Source organism: Haliotis cracherodii, unplaced genomic scaffold (genome assembly GCF_022045235.1).
Source record: "Haliotis cracherodii isolate W230 unplaced genomic scaffold, xgHalCrac1.p SCAF_21, whole genome shotgun sequence".
Lineage (NCBI taxonomy): Eukaryota > Metazoa > Mollusca > Gastropoda > Lepetellida > Haliotidae > Haliotis > Haliotis cracherodii.
In genome coordinates this window covers 7533238-7552907 of record NW_027266277.1, presented here as the reverse complement: position 1 = coordinate 7552907, position 19670 = coordinate 7533238, and the positions used below count along the sequence as shown (strand labels likewise).

General features: G+C 40.3%; 1 protein-coding gene across 2 annotated transcripts in view; it reads left to right on the top strand.

Annotated features, from left to right (window-relative positions):
• The first annotated feature begins 3255 nt into the window (after positions 1-3255).
• LOC139470891 (MICOS complex subunit Mic10-like) overlaps positions 3256-19670 on the top strand; it is a 58232-nt gene continuing 41817 nt past the window's right edge. The window contains exons 1-2 of one of the 2 annotated variants that reach the window (XM_071253217.1): positions 3256-3377; positions 14675-14722. In XM_071253217.1, the coding sequence (XP_071109318.1) occupies positions 3299-3377; positions 14675-14722 (127 nt within the window). In that variant the 5' untranslated portion in view covers positions 3256-3298. The remainder of the gene's footprint in view (positions 3378-14674; positions 14723-19670) is intronic. The other variant, XM_071253216.1, reaches the window with a different exon arrangement.

Sequence of the window (19670 nt, the reverse complement as noted above, 5' to 3'; positions counted from 1 at the left end):
CATAAGACTAAACTGCTCCATCATAAAATGAAATTTCAAATTTGGACTGAATTTTGATGATTTTTCCACAGTAATGAAATTGGACCAAATTGGCTAAAGTCCCATAAACTGATGATTTCCAAGAATATAATTTTCTCTTCTTTTATATGTATACCTTGCCTAAATACACATAACCAGATTTAATGGCAGCATCCCAGATTGCATTTTCAATTTTTGACTGAATTTTACAGATTTTTTCACAGTACTGAAATTGGACCAAATTGGCTAAAGTCACATAAACTGATGATTTCAATGGATATTATTTTTTCTTCTTCTATATTTATTCCTTGCCTAAATAAACATCACCAGACTAAACGACAACATCCCAGAATGAATTTTCTGCATTACTGTGGGGAAACTTCTGAATGCGGACGAATCTGTTCTATTCACATGAAGAAACCTGAAATGAAAAAAATAAAGTATGTGATGCAGGGCCAAATTAGCTAAAATCCCATAAATTGATGAGTCCAATGGATATTTTGTCTTTTTTAATACATACTCCTCGCTTAAATACACATCATCAGACAGAACTGCAACATTTCAAATTGAATTTTTACATTTTGACTGAATTTTAAAGCTATTTTCTAAATTACTGAAACTGGACCAAATTGGCTAAAGTCCCATAAACTGAATATTTCAAGGGATATTATTTTTCCTTTTTTTCTATTCATTCGTTGCCTTAAAACACATCATCAGACATAACAGCTACATCACAGATTGAATTATCAAATTTGGACTGAATTTAAAAATATTTTCCAAATTTCTGAAATTGGATCAAATTGGCTAAAGTCCCATTAATTGGTGATTTCAAAGGATATTATTTTTCCTTCTTTTATATATCCGTGCCTAAATACACATCACCAGACAAAACAGCAACATCCGAGATTGAATTTTTCAATTTTGACTGAATTTTAAAAAGTGGACCAAATTGGCTCAAGTTCAATAATGAGATGATTTATAAAGGATATTATTTTTTTTCTTTTTGCTACTTGCCTTAAAATACACCATCAGGCTAAACTGCTCCATCCTAAAATGAAATTTCAGATTTTGACTTCATTTTACAGGTTTTTCTAAAGTACTTGCTATTATATTGTTAAATATTGAATGATAGAAACATTTTTTAAACTGAATGATGGTATATTTTTGTATTGTCACATCATTTATTTCATCAAGAAAAAAATTGAATCAATAAACGTAGGATCATTTTCAGCAGGTTGTGCTCAGTGATGATGAGTGGGGCTTGCAAAAAAAAGCTGCTTTTTGAAAAACTAAATGTGAAAGCGGTACTCTGGTCGTCTCAAAGATAAGGGAGTACTTGTTGGGTCAGAAGGGATTTATTTTCAATGGGCATAGAGTGAGAACTACACGATAGTCCGGATCTGCCCTAAAACATACATAATTTGATATAAATATCATGGGTGTGGACAGTATAAAGGCACTAGATAACAACAATAATAATAATACATTTAGATCTATAGTTACTTACTTTCGCATATATATTTGAACAAATCCTTCCAGATAAAACAAAGTACACTCTATACATAGTTAATCATGCATACCTTGTCTCAGGGACGCAGGCTGGAACCTCCTTTATTGATGTACAGTGAATAGCCCTGCACAAATAAGTATACTACATATAAATATATTACATATCGGGATCCACCGTTACACTAGTGTGTATGAAATACAAGCATAATAAATTCTACAAAAGACTATACATATATACATGATACATATACATTTATCACTTCTAACCAGTTTATATCTATTTTATAAAATGTACACTTGGCTATTACCTCAGTCAAATACACAGTTAGGGTAAAAGGTAAAATAAATTCCTACGTGCACAAAATAAGTCAACAGCACAATATGTCTACTGAACTGTAAACAGTCACATGTCTAATGTCACACAAAAACAATGTTATTAACTCTGAACAGACAAGCTATGTTAGATCTACGTAGCTGAGGAAAATGACAATAGGACATTTCTTGGAAAATCTCTTATGTTTAGAATTTTCAATAGGACATTCCCATAGACTGCTGTATAATTTCTACAAAATCAATGGGACATTTGAGACAATGGGTAGGCAAATATCCTAAATATTGGACGATCTTTATCACTGGTAACGTTACTTAAGGCTTGTTGCATTGTTGCAAGCGAGATTTCGTACAGTTCAAACATCGTGACACTGAAAGGGCCATGATCTAATCAGTGTGTGATGACGCCTGGCGTGCTAAATAAGAAACAAACCTTTACTATCTGGTCATAAGTTTACAACATTCACAGGCTTCGTAGGACAGGTTAAAATCAAACAATGCGCTATTGAAAAAGCATAAAAAATATAGATCTACCTACGGCTCCTTCGCATTTTCAAGGGAGGCAACTCTTAATACGTTTTGCTGCCCACTATCAATGTTCTCTTTGAGACACATGAATGGTTTCATAGCAGGGTAATACTTTAGAATGTTGGAACAACATTGACCCAACATTGTTGTATGTTTGTAAGAGTCTGATATCGCAAATAAAATTTATTCTACAATATTAACACGTAATTTCCATTTTTCTTTCTTTGTTCGTCGAAAAACTTCTCACAGTTTTGTATCAACTGGTAAAGTGGCCCGCAGAAAGTGGGTTGAAATAAAATTGTGGATCGTTTAGTCAAAATGGGCCTAGTCAAAACGGGCCGTTACAAGCGATATGCATAAAAAGAAGAAATTGTATTCCGCTTTAGTTCCGCATTACCACTTTTATACGCTGCTATATTTAGATGCAAATGTCGGACATCGAGTCAGTAGCATTGCCATTGGCGCACTTTGCAGAACGGAGTAAAAATACAAAACACAAGAAGTGCAGATGATTTTGCTCTTATTAAATGTTTGTCAATGAAACACATAGTTGCATGCCAGAGATATAATTCTCTACGGTGTTTATCCCAGTTCTGGTCGCTACACTCGTCAACCCTACTCAGCCCGACTTTTAGGATATCCGCGCCAAAAAGGATCAGGCAATTTTATTAAAACGGACCAATGACACATCTGATGAAAAGTTTCATAGCAGGGTTGTAAACTGTTCTTTTCTACGTGTCGAGCATACTGCCACTATACACACATTCGTACTGATACACACAGTCCGTTATCACTCTGCCTACTGTAGTCCGTTTTGATGCGAATACTGGGACGTTTTGAGCAAGATTCTATGACCGTTTTGACATTTGTCGGCTTTGACTAGTATCCTTTCGAACCACGGTACACTAACAACATGGCTTCGACATCAAGGTCAGAGGACGAACTCGGACATAAATGGGATCGTTGTCTCTCAGATACGGGCATTAAGATAGGTATGGACACTCTGATAACCTTCTGGGGACCATGGCACCATACATAATTCCTGCCTATAGTATACACACATTTGAGCCATTCTCAGAAAAAAGGCAAGATTCTTACTAGGTATGGTGTGCTGCTCAAATAATTTTGATATTGCCTATTCTGTGAAGAGTCAGCATCAAATTCGTTTATAGGGAGCAGCACAGGTATACGTTGCTGAAGAATTAAAAGATTATTTTAATACTGTCTAGCGACAAGCGGTCGCCGACTCTATGTTATAGCCTGCAACCTCGGGGTATCGCGGTACTTGTCATGTACGCTAAACGGAACAAAATGCACTCACTAACCTTTATGTTTATTCGTGTTCTCTGTATCAGATATCATTCATGTTATCAAACAATGCATATTTTACTGATAAAAGTTCATTATTTACATCAGTAGCTCCGAGTTAAAGCCGGGCCTCGCGCTCTGTTTGACAAGGGAGAGAACTCCATCGTATCGCGGTACAGAGAAAAGTTGTGTATGGAGGTCCGAATTGGACAAAAAGAGGACATAATTCTACCAACCACTTGATATGATCATGCCAGACATCAGTGATTTGTCCAGACAAGTGCAAAGACAGCACAAGTAAAATTCTAAATGTGTTATCAGCAATAGGTATTCAATGCATATTTACCGAAAAGTAAGAGAAAAATATTTTTATAAGTCAACATCAAAATATCAGAAATGATATTTTAAGATTGTTTAAAAAAAATTCGATGACAATAATTTGTCACAAAATGGAAAAATGTTAAAAGTCAACAATAAATATATAAAAAGCACTCCTAGTATGCCCAAAGTATGTATTTATCTTTTGGTTAATAGTGAAGAACGTATTTCTAAGTTTGGCATTATGGCCCTTATGATCTCCCAATAGATTCTGGGCACAGAGCGGGAAAAAATGTGCGGACTACGTAACTTCCGTTACCTCAATAGTCGCCATGAATATGCAGATGGTCTAGTTCAGGTCAATTGAGAAAGTTTACTTGGGGAACTGCGGGTTATATAGTTGGCCATTGATAGATGGGGGTAAGGCAATATTACAACAGATGCCAGAAATATGTATCAACTGATTAATAACTCCTTACTTACAGCAGACGGAAGATTCCGAGGAAATTGAAATTGTTTACGAAGTGAGCACTTCGTGGTTACTGATTTGCATTAAAAGACAGCCGCTAAGAGGCGTGTCCCGCGTGAACTATCGGAAATCACAAATGCCACGATATGATGAATGCCGCGGTACCATGGGGTTTGAGTATATAGACAGCACAAGGTCGCATCTCGTTTGACTTTACTCGTTTTCATTTGAAGAGAGAAGTAGATCTATTTATACAAAAATGATGAACAAAACTTACTCTTGTGGCCAAATATTTGAAAACCTCCGAATATAATCACCTCGTTCAAATACAACTTTGGAAGAGACACGCGGGTGGTGTCACGTGACTAAATCACGTGTAAACAAAAATCAAACAACACGAAAATGCACATTTTGTTGTCATTAGCATGGAATGCTAGGCGTATATTATTGCGGTAGTTAATTTATAATGGATCGAAATGGCGAATGCTTACTGACACTTTGTTCTTTTTTCTTGTTCTTTATTCAACATCAATTAGAATTGATCGATGCTGATTTTCTTTACTGAGTAAGATAAACAAAGTACCTGTCACTGGCGACTCAAGGGCATGCAACTCTGTGTTATCACAGTATCACTATTTTGTGTGTGATAGGTGTGGATTATGTGGTTTACATCCATTCCTGTTTTGGATTATACATAATCAATATTCATACGACCTAGGTTGGGTCAAAGGACATCATCCAAACAAGTGGATTCTTTTCTAACCAATTATGAATGGAGGTAGGGGTAGCTCCACTTCAAAAACATTTCAGAAACTATCATAAAAAAGTTAAGGTGTAATACTTATGAGTAGGCATGACAGAGTCCTTTATTCGATAATGCGATGAAATATTGTGCTTAGACGACTACTTCGGTAGTAATCGGATGCCTGCGGTTGAAGTCAGTCACCCTTGCGTCAGTACCCGGACACTTTAAGAATTTAAAAAAAATGTCTTGACCAAATATAACATAATTACAATTGTGTTTTTTTTCATTGTGTCAATGAGAACATCAAAACAATAGCAACATAAATACAACTCATTGGCTTGTCTCTCTCATTTTGGTATCACTATACACAGATACATGTGTTTTCTTATACTGACATTAGTTTTCTTCTCAGTCACTAAACCCAAACGCTTTCACCATCGAATCCTGTTTCATTCAGTCTTTCTATTGTTTTGAAGAAAGTACGACATTGTGGCTTGATACGCAATAAATAAAAACAGTCTAGTTTTGGGCCCCCGCCCTTAACAAGTCCACGGTGAGTAATTCTACCAGTAAAGAACAGTGTCGCATTTAAAATGCAACCTTCCATCATCAAAGGATTGAGTCAGTTATGCCCATCGCTCCTCCCGAAGCATAGGCCACCGACAACAGTCCGCCACAGTCCTCTGTCCTGGGCTGCCCTCTCTAGCTGTTTCCAGGTGTGTCCCATCTTCTTGCTGTCTGCCTCGAGGTCCCATCACCAGGTGTTTCTTAGCTGTCCTCTTTTTCGTTTTCCCTCGGGGTTCCATGAGAGCGCCTGTCTGGTGATGTTACTGACTGTCTTCCACAGGGTGTGCCCAATCCATCCCCATCTTCTGCGCCTGATCTCATCTTCGGTTGGCAGTTGGTTGGTACGCTGCCACAGGTCTGAGGTGCTGATGGTGTTGGGCCAGTGGATCTGGAGGATTCTCCTCAGGCAGCTGTTGATGAAAGTCTGCACTTTCCTTGTGGTGGTCTTTGTTGTCCTCCATGTCTCGGCTCCATACAGTAGCACTGACTTGAAGTTGGAGTTGAACAGCCTGATCTTCGTGCGAGTCGATACCACCTTCGAGCTCCATATGTTCTTCAGCTGCAAGTTTGCTGTCCTTGCCTTGCCAATTCTTGCTCTTACGTCTGTGTCTGTGCCTCCCTGTTTGTCAATGATGCTGACCAGATATGTTTACAGTTAGGCCTCCACTTCTTTCAGCTCGCTTCCATGCAGTGTGACTGGGTCCTCGCTTTTCGTGTTGATCTTGAGGATCTTGGTCTTGCCCTCATGGATCTTGAGACCAACCTGTGAAAAGGTGGTTTCCAGCTCTGTTGTCTTGTACTGCATCTGTTGGTGGCTGTGGGAAAGCAGGGCTAGGTCATCATCAAAGGAGTGAGTACTCCTAATAACTTTAAAGGAACTCTTCCATTGTTAAATAGGTACAAATTTCTATCATTAACCTGGTACTTGATAGTTTTCATATATTTCCCAAAAAAAATATAATCATAGAAATAAACCAGTACATCAAATGAATATAGTTTCAGGTTTAATATTACCCAGTTATTGACGAAAATATTGTGATGGGTTTCGTGCTATGGTGATAGCTGCTTGCATTGGTGTCTTACCCCACCCAGGTAGTCCAAAGTATGCATGAATCTCATGGAAAAGGGCGTCAAAGGCAGTGGTCAAAGGGATATTCCATTTTTCTGTTAAAATATGAAAAATATGTTTGTTTTGTATATTTTAATGTGAAATGAAAACTGAGTTCACTTCTTTTAAGAAAGCAAACTATGCCAACAATAAAATTCACATTGCATATGAGGAAACGTTTTTTTCTCTCTCAGCTTCAAGTGTCACATGTGAAGGGAAGGTCGGCGAGTTGTTGATGTGTTAATGTCTGGTATCCCAGGCAATTCTTGTGGAACCATTTAGTACAATTTAGACATCCCACCCAGTCATTATCATCCGCCAAATCCTGACCCAAACAAAGGTGACAAAAATCCCAGAGGGTATTACCTGGAAAATCGGTGTCATCGTCATCCATGTAGGGAATCTCGGATTCAGAGAGGTCTTCGTCACTATCTAGTGTTGTTTTTCTTTTCTTTTCAATTTGTTTTAACAGTTTGGATGCCTTTTTCTCGTCTTCTTGCTTTCTCTTTTGCTCATGCTTCTCTTCCCGTTCTTTTTCTCTTAGGGCTTTCCGGGCTGCTTTCTCTTCTTCTTGTTTAAGCTTCGTTTCCGCTCTCATCTGTTTCTCTTCCTCTGCCTTTCTCTTCTTTTCAAGGAGAAGTCCCAGTATGTCTTCTCCTGAGGCAGATTTGGGCAACACTGTAGGTTTACATTTTTTGGCACGGCTATGTACTTTAGGGAGAACCAAATATTTGTCAAATGCGTTACTGGATGATGTATGGGCTGTTGCTAAAGTTGATGTAGAATATAAGGCGAGGGGTGAAGTGTCTGTTTGGCGTGCTGTCATGTGTGCAGTTTGTGATTGTACTGGTGCATGAGGGTCTGTATGGGGTGATGGCAGAGTTGTTTGTACGACTGGAGAGGGTGCACATTCTGGTGATGTTAGTGTAGCCGAAGGTTTGGATGGCGTTTCCTGACTTAACTGAGTGTCTGCCGGAGGTGCAAATGTAAATGGGGTTACAGGGGTTGACTGAAGGGCTGGTGGTTATCAAAGATGGTGCTGAGTTTTAATTTCTGATTACCGGTAACTTTACCAGGATTGAGTGGAAACAGGCCCGATTCAAAGAAACACATCTTTGCATTTTCTGTTGTAGCTGCTTTTACCCAAGCAGTTTTGAATATTCTGACAAAGGTACATTTCCTAACACATTCTCCGATATTTGAAATTCGAAAATGTCGTACAGATTGGCGCCATGCATGTTTGAGAGGACTAAACAAGCTCGGGTCAAATGGTTGAATAACATGTGGTGTTTGTGATGGGAGACAGTACAGTACGATGTTGTTCTCCACACAAACAGTGCACGCTTCTAGAGTCAGGTGCGTTGAATGATCGACTAGAAACAGAATTATTGGTTTCTTGATTGCCTGTTTATCGACATGAGGAATGAAACAAGTTTGAAGCCAAGAAACAAATAGTTCTGCGTCTATCCAGCCATTCTCGGTTCGCCCTAGAACCACCTCCTCAAAACCATCTAGGGGGTTGTATTTGAACCTGCTGCCGGGAAAGATGATCATGGGGGGAGTGAAGCACTTGCACAAGCAAGAACTGTTATCTGGCTCTTGTCTGAGTCAGAGAAATTATAAACTGTCTGGGATCCTCGTTTGGCCATAACCCTACCACTCTTTGGACACATGGGGAAACCCCGACTCATCAGCTTTATACAGCCTTGATGGGTCATGCAAGATGTCTGAATCATGTTTTCAGCGATGTAGGTTGTGACTTATCAGCAATGTTTTGTTGTGATACCACAGCATGTTCTTTTGAAAGTTTTGTGGGTGTTCTTATTGATATTGTAGGGTTTCGTTTTAAGAAAATGCTAAACCAATCACTACCAGGTCTGTCATCAACCATTCGTCCCTTGTCCAGCTGTACACCTATACTCGACATGTGTATCGCCCAATCTGAAAGATGTCTTGCCTCGTCCTGTGATAAAATTGGTGAAGGACCTTTGCGGTAAACAAGAGGTACTTTATTGGAGAGTTTGTCATGAAGAGTAAATTGGGGTATACCGAACGAGACGGCAGCTTTGCGTGCAGACATCTGCTTAGATTTAACAGCATCCATAGCCCGCTTTAAGTTTTCATATGAATAGGCAGGCTTTCCTCCTCGAACGCTCATTTTAGCAAATCTACACAGACATTCCTACAATATCACTGAATATAATTAGAACTAATCAATGGAACTATCATATCCATATCCTGAAGAATAATGGGAATGTTACTGATACTTAATATTTTATATAATCAGATTAGAATGAATGAGGGTCCTGATGGCTGTCACTGCTGACTGTAAACGTAAAAAACGTTTGGTTTCATCGCAAAAGTAAAATGTGATTGATAAATGACACTGAGCTAATGTCTTTTTGGATGAGATTGACAGTTATTGAATATTTACACTAAAAACATGCAACCGACATACTGCACTAACCCCCTGAATAACACCCCCAAAGACACATGCACCACCCCACCCCATCCCCAAGCAGAACCCTCTTAAAATATGTCACTCACGATCGAAAAACACCTAAATTTTTCATTTTGCATTTTCTTAATAGCAAGATTATTTTAATATATATTTCCAAATTTTATTTGTCGACTGTCCGAGTACTGCCTTCCGACATAATATTTCTGAGAGGTAGTAGTGGGACGCAGCTTAATAGGGTTATTTTTAGAATTTTCACACCAAACGTTTCCATGTTGGCGTGGTCGATTCACAAGAAGTCATCAAAAACAGAAAACAGTCCAGAAACTTGTCTTGTGGAAGCTATAAACTTATGATCAGAAACTGCGATGCATTGCCAAAACGCAACAAAATGCGTGGGCGGCATGGTCACATGGGAAAACATGTACTCGACGTATTTATCGTGAGTGTTACCAGTAGCAGACAAATCTTTCTGCCCAACCCGCTCTATATAATTTTGCATAAGTAAACAGTCAATGGGATGTAGATTTACGAGATTTACTGATACTGCGAAAATATAGATCCCGCAATTATATAGAGTCATACTATACTTACTATCTGTCTGTCATTTCTTCCCCAAAATACAATTCAGAACCTAACAGCTATTTTTACAAAAATGCATGACGTTAAGGATAAGCATGTGTAAGTCGAATTGGTGGAATATTGGCGTATGTTCGTTTGCAGAGGACAAATTGGTAAAAACTTATCCTATCTCTCACTCTATGCATTCCTCCTTCTTTCGACCCCCTGCGTGGAAAGTTGATCCAAGTTTCCAGCTTCTAACCTTCATTTGCCCAGACACTGATGCATCACCATGACGACCACCCCAGTATCTAGGTCATGCACCTGGATCTTGTGCAGGACGCTGTTCTTGATCTGGTCCGTTGACTGCCTCGTCATTCTCTTTCTTTTCGCCTCCCTCTAGTGACATACTTTTTTTTGAGAAAATATTGAGGCCTTTATTTTTCTCAAAATTACGGGAGTTTTGGGGCACTAAAACAGAAAAGTCGACATCGAACCACGATCAACCCTCCAAGGGTCCACATTCCTCAGATTGACATTCCAAGGGTCGACATTACAAGGAACGCACACCCTCCAGTTGTAGATTTTGAGATCGATCGGATAAGGATCGACTTTCTACAGGTCAACTCTCTAAGGGTCGACATTCAGATCACTCTCCTGAAGGTTTTCGTCACAGGAACACCCTTCAACATCGAAACAGAACGATAACTCCGATTCAGGGGATCACCTATCTACATATCCATTGTATGGACATGAACTGAGGCGTTCTCATTCTACAGATCGACATCAGACTCACAGCGTTATCCCTATCACTTGCATTATCCCTATCTGACTGGGATCGACATCGATCTCTATCTCACCGTTACCAACCTATGAGATACTATCCGACAACTGATCGATATGGAGACCATCAATATCTGCCCTACCCTGAATATCCTTCGACGCATTCAGGGCCTTCTGCAGACAGAAGGTCAAGTTTCAATATATTCAATATTCAACATAGCTGATACAGGAACTAATGGGATGACTAATCTAGATGCGACTCTAAAACTAGATGGGAACTTCGCACCTATTGTCATGAAGCGCACATCTATTAAATCTGTTGTAGATGATAAAGAGTTAGCTCATCTGGATCTTACTATCAGGCAGACCCTATTACATGTAGTGCTAACAAACGATTCTGTCGGTCATAGAAACGATAGGCATGTAAGTTCATCACACTAAGACCTCTGATGAAGCTTATATCAGATGGACTGTCAAATTGATCCAGAGCAAGTTCCAGGATGTGATGGAGCTAATTACTCTCCAGATGACATGTGACGTCAGGGACTACTTCGCTTCTGCCAGTTGGAAGAACACCACAAAGTTACACTGTATCAGATGCCTTGGTCATCTCCCCAACTTTTTGGAGGTTGCCCAACAAGTTACAAAAGAAACGCATCTCCAGGTGTCAGTTGATCCCTTACAACTACAGAAACAACAGTTGGAGAACCAACAGAGGCAGGACAGGAGACAGACTCAATTTAATCAATATCATCAAGACCTTTGCAATGTGTGCGTGTGGGCTCTTTTCATGGCAGAGGAGAAGGTTACAAAGTCACTCAGCACGGAACTCTCCTTCCCCGCCACGAAGGACTCCGGAGACTCGTCTCAGGGTATGTTGATATCCAAGCATGCTCTAAAAGTCTAAAGTGTTTAGACACAAGTCCCAGAACCCTGGAGTTCTTCTGGTACATATAGAAACTGGCGTTTGACATCAGTCAGCAACTTTGCACCATCATTCAACAAGGGGACTACATGATCAGCCTGGATCTACAAGACGCCTACCTCCAAGTGCCCATCCACCATGAGCACAGGCACATATCTCTGCTTTATTTTCCAAGGTCGACACTACCAATGGAAGCTGCTCCCATTTGGAATTCCTTCGGTCTCGTGGCTTTTTTCCGCCTTACCAAGCTCCTACATGTCAGAGGGAACATCTTCTAGTTGTTTGTCGACGATTGCATTCAGGATCACACTGACCAGAATGTCGTAGTAAGACAACTTGCCTTCATGCAGAAGCTACTCCATCAGCTCAACTGGCTAGTCAACATAGAAAAGTCGGAAACCACCTCCAGTCAGCAACTGCAGTTTATTGGAGCACTTTTCGACACCGATCTCGGTAAGATGTGTACGTCCCTCCAAATATACAACAAGTTGTACCTATAGCACTCGGACAGTTGCTACATCAGCGACAATGGCAGCAGTTGCTTGGTCTATTGACGACGGAACAAGCCCTCACCCAGAGAGGTCAACTCTGACAACAGCCAATTCAGTGCTTCCTAACACCGGATCTTCAGATTGAAGATTGTCGGGTCCCGATTCAGCTGCCATTGCACCTGTACGGCCATCTACAATGGTGGTTATCCAAAACAATGTCTGCTCAGGAGTTCCCCTGGAACCCTTTCTACCAACACCCCCGCTTGTTCATGGATGCATCAACAATACGGTAGGGGAGCACACCTGCACTATCAACAGACTTCAGAAAGTTGGTCAGCAATAGAATCGACCCTTCATAGCAACAATCTCGAATTCTAGCGATCTCTGACTGGGCAGAAGTACTTTCGATCATCTCACCTGATGATACAGTCCGACAACGCTGTATGGTATATCAACAAGATGGGGTTGACCCAGTAATCAATCCTGTTGGCTCTGATGATGGACGCTTATCGGGGAATAAGCAATGTCATAGCAGACTCGGAATCAACCATCCTTAACAGAATGGCATCTACACAACCACGGAAAGGTTCATATTTCCTGGTCAACCCGACAGTCTTTTCATCATCCCGGCATTGGCTTCGATTCTACATCTTGAGGATTGCGAGGACATATTGCTATGTCCTGTTTGAGCTCTACGCATATACTTGCACGCCTCATCAACCCTGCAACGATCCCAGAAGAGATTGTTTATCCCCCCCTCTCAGATGGTTACCTCAGAGTTCTACTGTACAGCGATCTCCTTTTGGTTATGATCTACAATACTCGATGCCCACAACTTTGCGGGATTGCCTCCACCCCAGACATCAAATCCTCACGAGGCGAGAACTGTCGCATCTACCATGGCTCTATATATCAACCGTTCCCTCAGTGCTATCATGGAAGGATGTTTCTGGAAGTCTGACATTGTCTTCGCCTCCCACTACTTACAAATTATCTCCGTAACCGATGTCCAAGGGCTACACCACTTTGGTCCACTAGTCCTGGTTCAACAATTTACGACAGCCCGTCAGCTCAGATAAATTGTGAGTACACTCACTGCAGTTGCTCAATCATATCGTGTACAGCATGAAAACATAACTGAGAGCCACTCCCTTTTGTTTATTATTATTCAGGTTCCCAGAATGAGGCTTCAATGGAGAAGCACAAAAAACCTCATCTGTAGAGACCGTAAAAATCATTATCATCATCAAGGCGTGGCCGTTTTCACGGTGTCCCAATTCCATTATCAGCCCACCGTTGCCTTGAGCATGTGATGCAGTAATTTCTGCCACAGACGAGACCTTCTCAGACGGCTTCCTTACAGATGATTTATTGACTCACGACCTGTCGACCACTCCACAAGAAAATGCGCAGGTTGATGTGCGCTCGGTCTGTCTGACCAACCCGGGTGCCTCCAGTGCATTTAAAATCCCGCTCTTGGATTCGGCTCGCTCTGCTCCCCTGGAGATATGTCCGTCGGTATTACAACCTCTTGGGTCGTTTTAGATCGTCCGACTTTGGTGCGACGACAAGACGACAGATCGCCACTCCCGCTCTTATTCTCGTTTCTAATTTGAATGAGCACATTCTGAGTCTAAATTTGCAAGACATAATACTTCTTTGTACAAAGCTTTATCATTTGTTCACGTTCAATCTATTGTACTTAACATTTGAAGTAACATGGTAAAGCTTCAAGGAGTACTGAAATGATGTATTATGAATGACACAATAGGTATAGTGAAAAACAGTCACCATATGTGATGTACATGTATAACGCTTGTGCCCATGCCTGGGGTTCATAAAACTATTTGGTCCAATAAAAAGGGCAATAAGTTTCACAGATACTCCGCGGAGTGTTTGCATAGCTACACAGAAATTTAACAAACATTCTGCGTAGACTCCGCATAGCTGCGCAAAAGTTTTACAAACATTCTGTGTAGTCCTCACGTAGCTACACAAAAGTTTTACAAACATTCTGCGTTCTCCCCATGTAGCTTTGCTTAAAAGTTGATATTCGAGACAAAAATGCAACTAAACCTTATTTACACACTGCTTTCACTTGCATTAACAATGTTACGATCTATCCTAAATCTGCAAAGTTGTATATACCCTTGAGACTTGTACTTCAAAGTACCAAAAATTTTTTAAAGCAGCGTCAATCACACTTCTTTTGTATTTAGCTCAATTGACTGTGCATGTGTTCAGTGAACTTTGTGTTTCTTTTCCTCCGAAACCTTTGAACCAATGAAGCTGTTACTTGACATGACTGTTCTTGCCAATGATGATTTCAAACATGTATATTCATTCTTAACATCATGAACATGACACCATTATTTCGTTCAGATTATTTTGATTTTAGTATTAGTTTTTATTCCACACCGATGCAGAACATATTTGGATAGAAATGCTGACACTTGTTTTAGATTGTTTACAACATATTCATGTGAGCTGTAGTGTCTTTGCAGTATTTTTAGTTTTTACTAATAGTTGATAAATATGCTTTATTATTTCTTTCAGCAAGTGGTCTTGGCCTTGGAATTGTGTTTTCAGTCGTATTCTTTCGCCGTAAGTATATGCACTCAAAACTTTTTTGATGATTATTCGTACTTGAAATAAGTAAAAACTAATCACTTATCTTACATAAGTTTGCTACTTGCACATGTAATTTGTAGTAATATATCATTGATGAAGAAATCTTTCTATATTACACGGCCCCATGTTACTGGAAGGGTGAATGTTTTGTGAGAATTTAGCTGCCACAAGGTTCACTGATAAAGTAAATTTGCCTTTATGTGTTGATACTTAGTTTAAGACTTGTGCATGTACATGATGTAGTGATTACATGATTTAAATACTAGTGGGTGCTGGACTTCATCAGCTACCCAGCTGCTCAGACCCCTGCTACAGTGGCTTCCTTGCTACTCCACCGTTTAGACCCCGGCATTAGTGGCTTCCTTGCTACTCCACCGCTTAGACCCCAGCAACAGTGGATCCTTGCTATTCTACTGCTTAGACCCCTGCTACAGTGGATCCTTGCTACTCCACCGTTTAGACCCCGGCAACAGTGGCTTCCTTGCTACTCCACCGCTTAGACCCCAGCAACAGTGGATCCTTGCTATTCTACTGCTTAGACCCCTGTTGCAGTGGCTTCCTTGCTACTCCACCGCTTAGACCCTAGCAACAGTGGATCCTTGCTATTCTACTGCTTAGACCCCTGCTACAGTGGATCCTTGCTACTCCACTGCTTAGACCCCTGTTAAAGTGGCTTCCTTGTTACTCCACCGCTTAGACCCGAGCTACACTGGCTTCCTGCTACTCCACACGCCTAAAATGAAAATGGCACGGCTAAATCATGATCTTCGTGCCTCGATGGCACGCTTGGAAAATAGAAATTAATAATCTACCTTTGCCATATAAGGCATATTTTAATGATAAATATCAATCTCGTCAGCAATTGATTAACTCTTTCAACACAGTAGGCCGACCAAGAAGCGTCGAGTCCCCAGACACAGTAGGCTGGTTAACCAGCTAAGCCGTAGTCACGTCAAAATATTATATATTTTTATAGACCTACCTGTAATATCATTCATTTATTAAATCTATCACATTTCACAATGTCTGAAATACGTATTCCATTTCAATATATAATTTTTTATCGATAAATTAAAAAATTATTCACTATTTCCCGCGATGTTATTGAAAATAAAATTCTCGGACACACATTTCGACAACGGGTCCACATCGAACATGTCAAAGAGCAAAATAAAGACGTTTTAAACAAATATTTAAATATATTATACAAAGTAATAAATAAAATCAACAAAATTATATCTAAAAGCAATCAAACTTACATATAAGTTATTATTTCCATCTTTTCATGCATGTAATGTAAGTCAAATGACATGTCGGCTTTTGTCGCCTTGAATTCTCGGCTCGGACACAATGTTTAATGTAAAAATATATGCATGAAAAATCTTTGTCACAGCTCGTAACCTAGCACGATACATTCACGAAGTTCCATATTTTTATTATATATCGAGATTTCCTGCTTAAAACGTTCAGAATAACATGATTTAACAAAAAACTTTCGCCAACTTCTGAAATTTATCAAACATGAGCTTGGTATCACAGCTGTAATTTGATTGGCTGCCTTATGTCACATGCTCAAAATTGACCAATCACGAAACTTGTAGCTGATTTCTGCAAGAAATTTAAGCGTCATTAGAAACCAATTTTAATCCAATGAAATCGCTTGTTATAACTACGAAAAAAAAACAGGCGATGTTCTGAGTGCGTAGATGAAAGAATAAGCTTTCCAGCGATGTGTCATATGCCATTCTTCGACGAACGTGTTATTCATACGAAGCATCGAAAAAGGGGGGTATTTCTTCATGTTACTGAGGGGGCGGTTGGGTAGCCTAGTGGTTAAAGCGTTCACTCGTCACGCCGAAGACCCGGGTTCGATTCCCGACATGGGTACAATGTGTGAAGCCCATTTCTAGTGTCCCCCACCGTGATATTGCTGGAATATTGCTAAAAGTGGCGTAAAACCATACTCACTCACTCACTCACACATGTTACTGAGCGGACAGCCGCTGTTATCGGGAAATGGGTGATGACAGAAAATATTTATAATTCTTTTTAAAATGATTTTCTAATTACGTTAACAATGAAAATAAAACAGAAATAGGTAAGTGGATTTTACTTCAGGCGGCTCCAGTTATGATGGGAAGAAAGGGGGTGTGGCAGCTTAACTGAAACATGATGTACCTCATGTTATAGCTATATACCTTGTATTGCACATTTGGTCTTGAGTTCAACATGATATTAAAAGTCTGGAGAAAACTTGCTTTTGCTGTTTTTTGTTGTAAATATTTGGCTTCTAAAGTTGTAGGTTTGGCTCCCAGATATTTTACCTTAGGAGCCACCTAGCACCCTGGCAAAAAAACGAACTTAGAGGGCTGTTATGAATGGTCAGGAAGAACGTGAATTGGGCGGACATGACGACCACGTGGGCATGCAGATACCGCATGGTAGGAGAATGCCGTTGCCGAATTTGACACCTCCATTGCCGCTGAAAATGTCGGGTGATTTGGCAGATAATTGGAGAATGTGGAAACAGGCGTGGCAGAACTTTGTGATTGTTTCACAACTAGATGATTACCCAATGAATTATCAAGCTGCTGCTTTATTGCATTCTATCGGAACTGATGCACTAAAAGTATACAATGCAATGGAATTCTTGCCGGAAGAGCACAGGGATGTGACTACTATTATAGCCAAGTTTGATTCATACACAATTGGAGAAACTAATGAGACGTATAAACGATACATTTTGAACAATCGTGTACAGGCAGATGGAGAAAGTTTTGAGGAATACCTCACAGCTATTCGCACACTCTCAAAGAGCTGTAACTTTTGTAAATGTCTACGTGAATCACTATTAAGGGACAAAACAGTGACAGGGATCAGAGACCCTAACACCAGGAAAAGGCTTTTACAGGAAACTAAGCTGTCACTGAAATCTTGCATTGCAATATGCAGAAGTGCTGAAGCAACCAATGTAAGAATTAAAGCCATGAATTCTGAAGATGTACACCGTGTCAGCAGACATTCAGCAGGAAACAAGTCTTATAAATACAGAGAGAGGACTGGTAAATCTCAACCTGTACAAGGGCCAAGCATGTCACAGAAGGTAGGATCTTTACAACTATGCAAGTTTTGTGGATACAAACACATTATGGACAGACGCAAATGTCCAGCTTGGGGAAAGACATGTACCCTGTGTAAGGGAAAGAATCATTATCAGCAATGTTGTCGACATGGTAACAACAAAGCTAGCAAGATTCACTCTGTCTCAGATGATGAAGACAGTGGAGCAGAGGAAGATGATTGTCTTGAGGTGATCAGCAGTGTGTCATAGGATCCGGATGTTGAAGTTTGCAGCCAGATTGGAAAGAAAGCAGGCTCAGATATTTTCGCTCAGATGATTGTGGAGCATGATACCAATGTAAAATTCCAGTTGTATTGTGGAGCATCAGTAAACATTTTACCACGGAGATTACTTAATGCTGATACTGATGTCACCCCCACTTCGAAAATGCTTCGTATGTGGAATGGTTCACTGGTACACCCTGATGGTGTAACAAGACTGCTGATTCAAAACCCCCAAAACAAGAAGGCTTACAGTGTAGAATTTGTGATTGTCTCCGATGACTCAAATCATCTTGTACCTTTGTTGAGTTCCAAAGCAGTGCAGCAGATGGGACTGCTAACAGTGAATATGGACAACTTTGTTTCTGTTTGTGCAGTTTCACAGCCAGGACCAACATTAGTCAAAGAGAAGAATTCTGAGGCTATCATTAAGACTTACTCTGAAAATTTTGAAGGGGAACTTGGGACCTTGCCTGGCAAAGTTCACCTGCAGGTGAATCCTGAAATAACCCCAAGTGTTCACATCAGAACAGAGTGCCTATCTCACAGAGAGAGGAACTGAGACAAGAACTTAATCGTCTTATGAAACTAGGTGTCTTGGTACCTGTGGATGAACCAACAGATTGGGTTAGCTCGTTAGTGATAGCACCCAAGAAATCAGGGGAAATTAGCATTTGTATTGACCCCAAGCGCTTAAATGAGGCTCTTCGTCGTGAGCATTATCAGCTGCCTACGATCGAGGAAGTGTTGCCCGATCTGACAAATGCGAAGGTCTTCAGTACATGTGACTTGTCTGCTGGATTTTGGCATCTTGAACTTGATCTCGAATCCAGTTTGCTGTGTACTTTTGGAACTCTGTTTGGTCGGTACAGATGGACTAGACTACCATTCGGGCTTAGTGTATCCCCTGAAATCTTCCAGAAACGCTTAAACCAGGCTTTGGAAGGACTACCAGGTGTCAAATGTATTGTGGATGACATCCTGATCTATGGTTCAGGGTATGACAAGATGACAGCGCAGGTTGACCATGACAAGACTCTGGAATGCCTTATGCAGCGTTGTCAGAAACTTGGTATCAAGTTGAAGATGGAGAAACTTAAGTTGTGCAGAAAAGAGGTTACCTTTCTTGGTCACATCATCACTGATCAGGGACTTAAGTGTGAACAATGACAAAATAAAGGCTGAGTTGGAAATGCCAGCACCACAGAATGTTGAGGACATTCAACGCTTCTCAGGGTTCGACGACTACCTTGCAAGATATTTCCCTCGTCTGTCAGGGGTAATGCAATAGTATGACGCCACTATCAAGTACAAGAAAGCTGCAGATGTTGTTTTGGTAGACACATTGTCAAGAGCATATTTGCCAAGTATAGAGCCAAAGATTGAAGAGCCTTTCAGTCAGGTGAACATGGCAAAGTTTTTGCCAATAACAGATGACAGGATCAAGCAGATCAGAGAAGAGACTGAAAAGGATGAAACACTGCAGAAACTCAAACAAGTCGTGTTAACGGGGTGGCCAGAAGAAAGAGACGCTTTGCCGATGGAGTTATACCCATACTTCAACTGTAGAGACGAGATC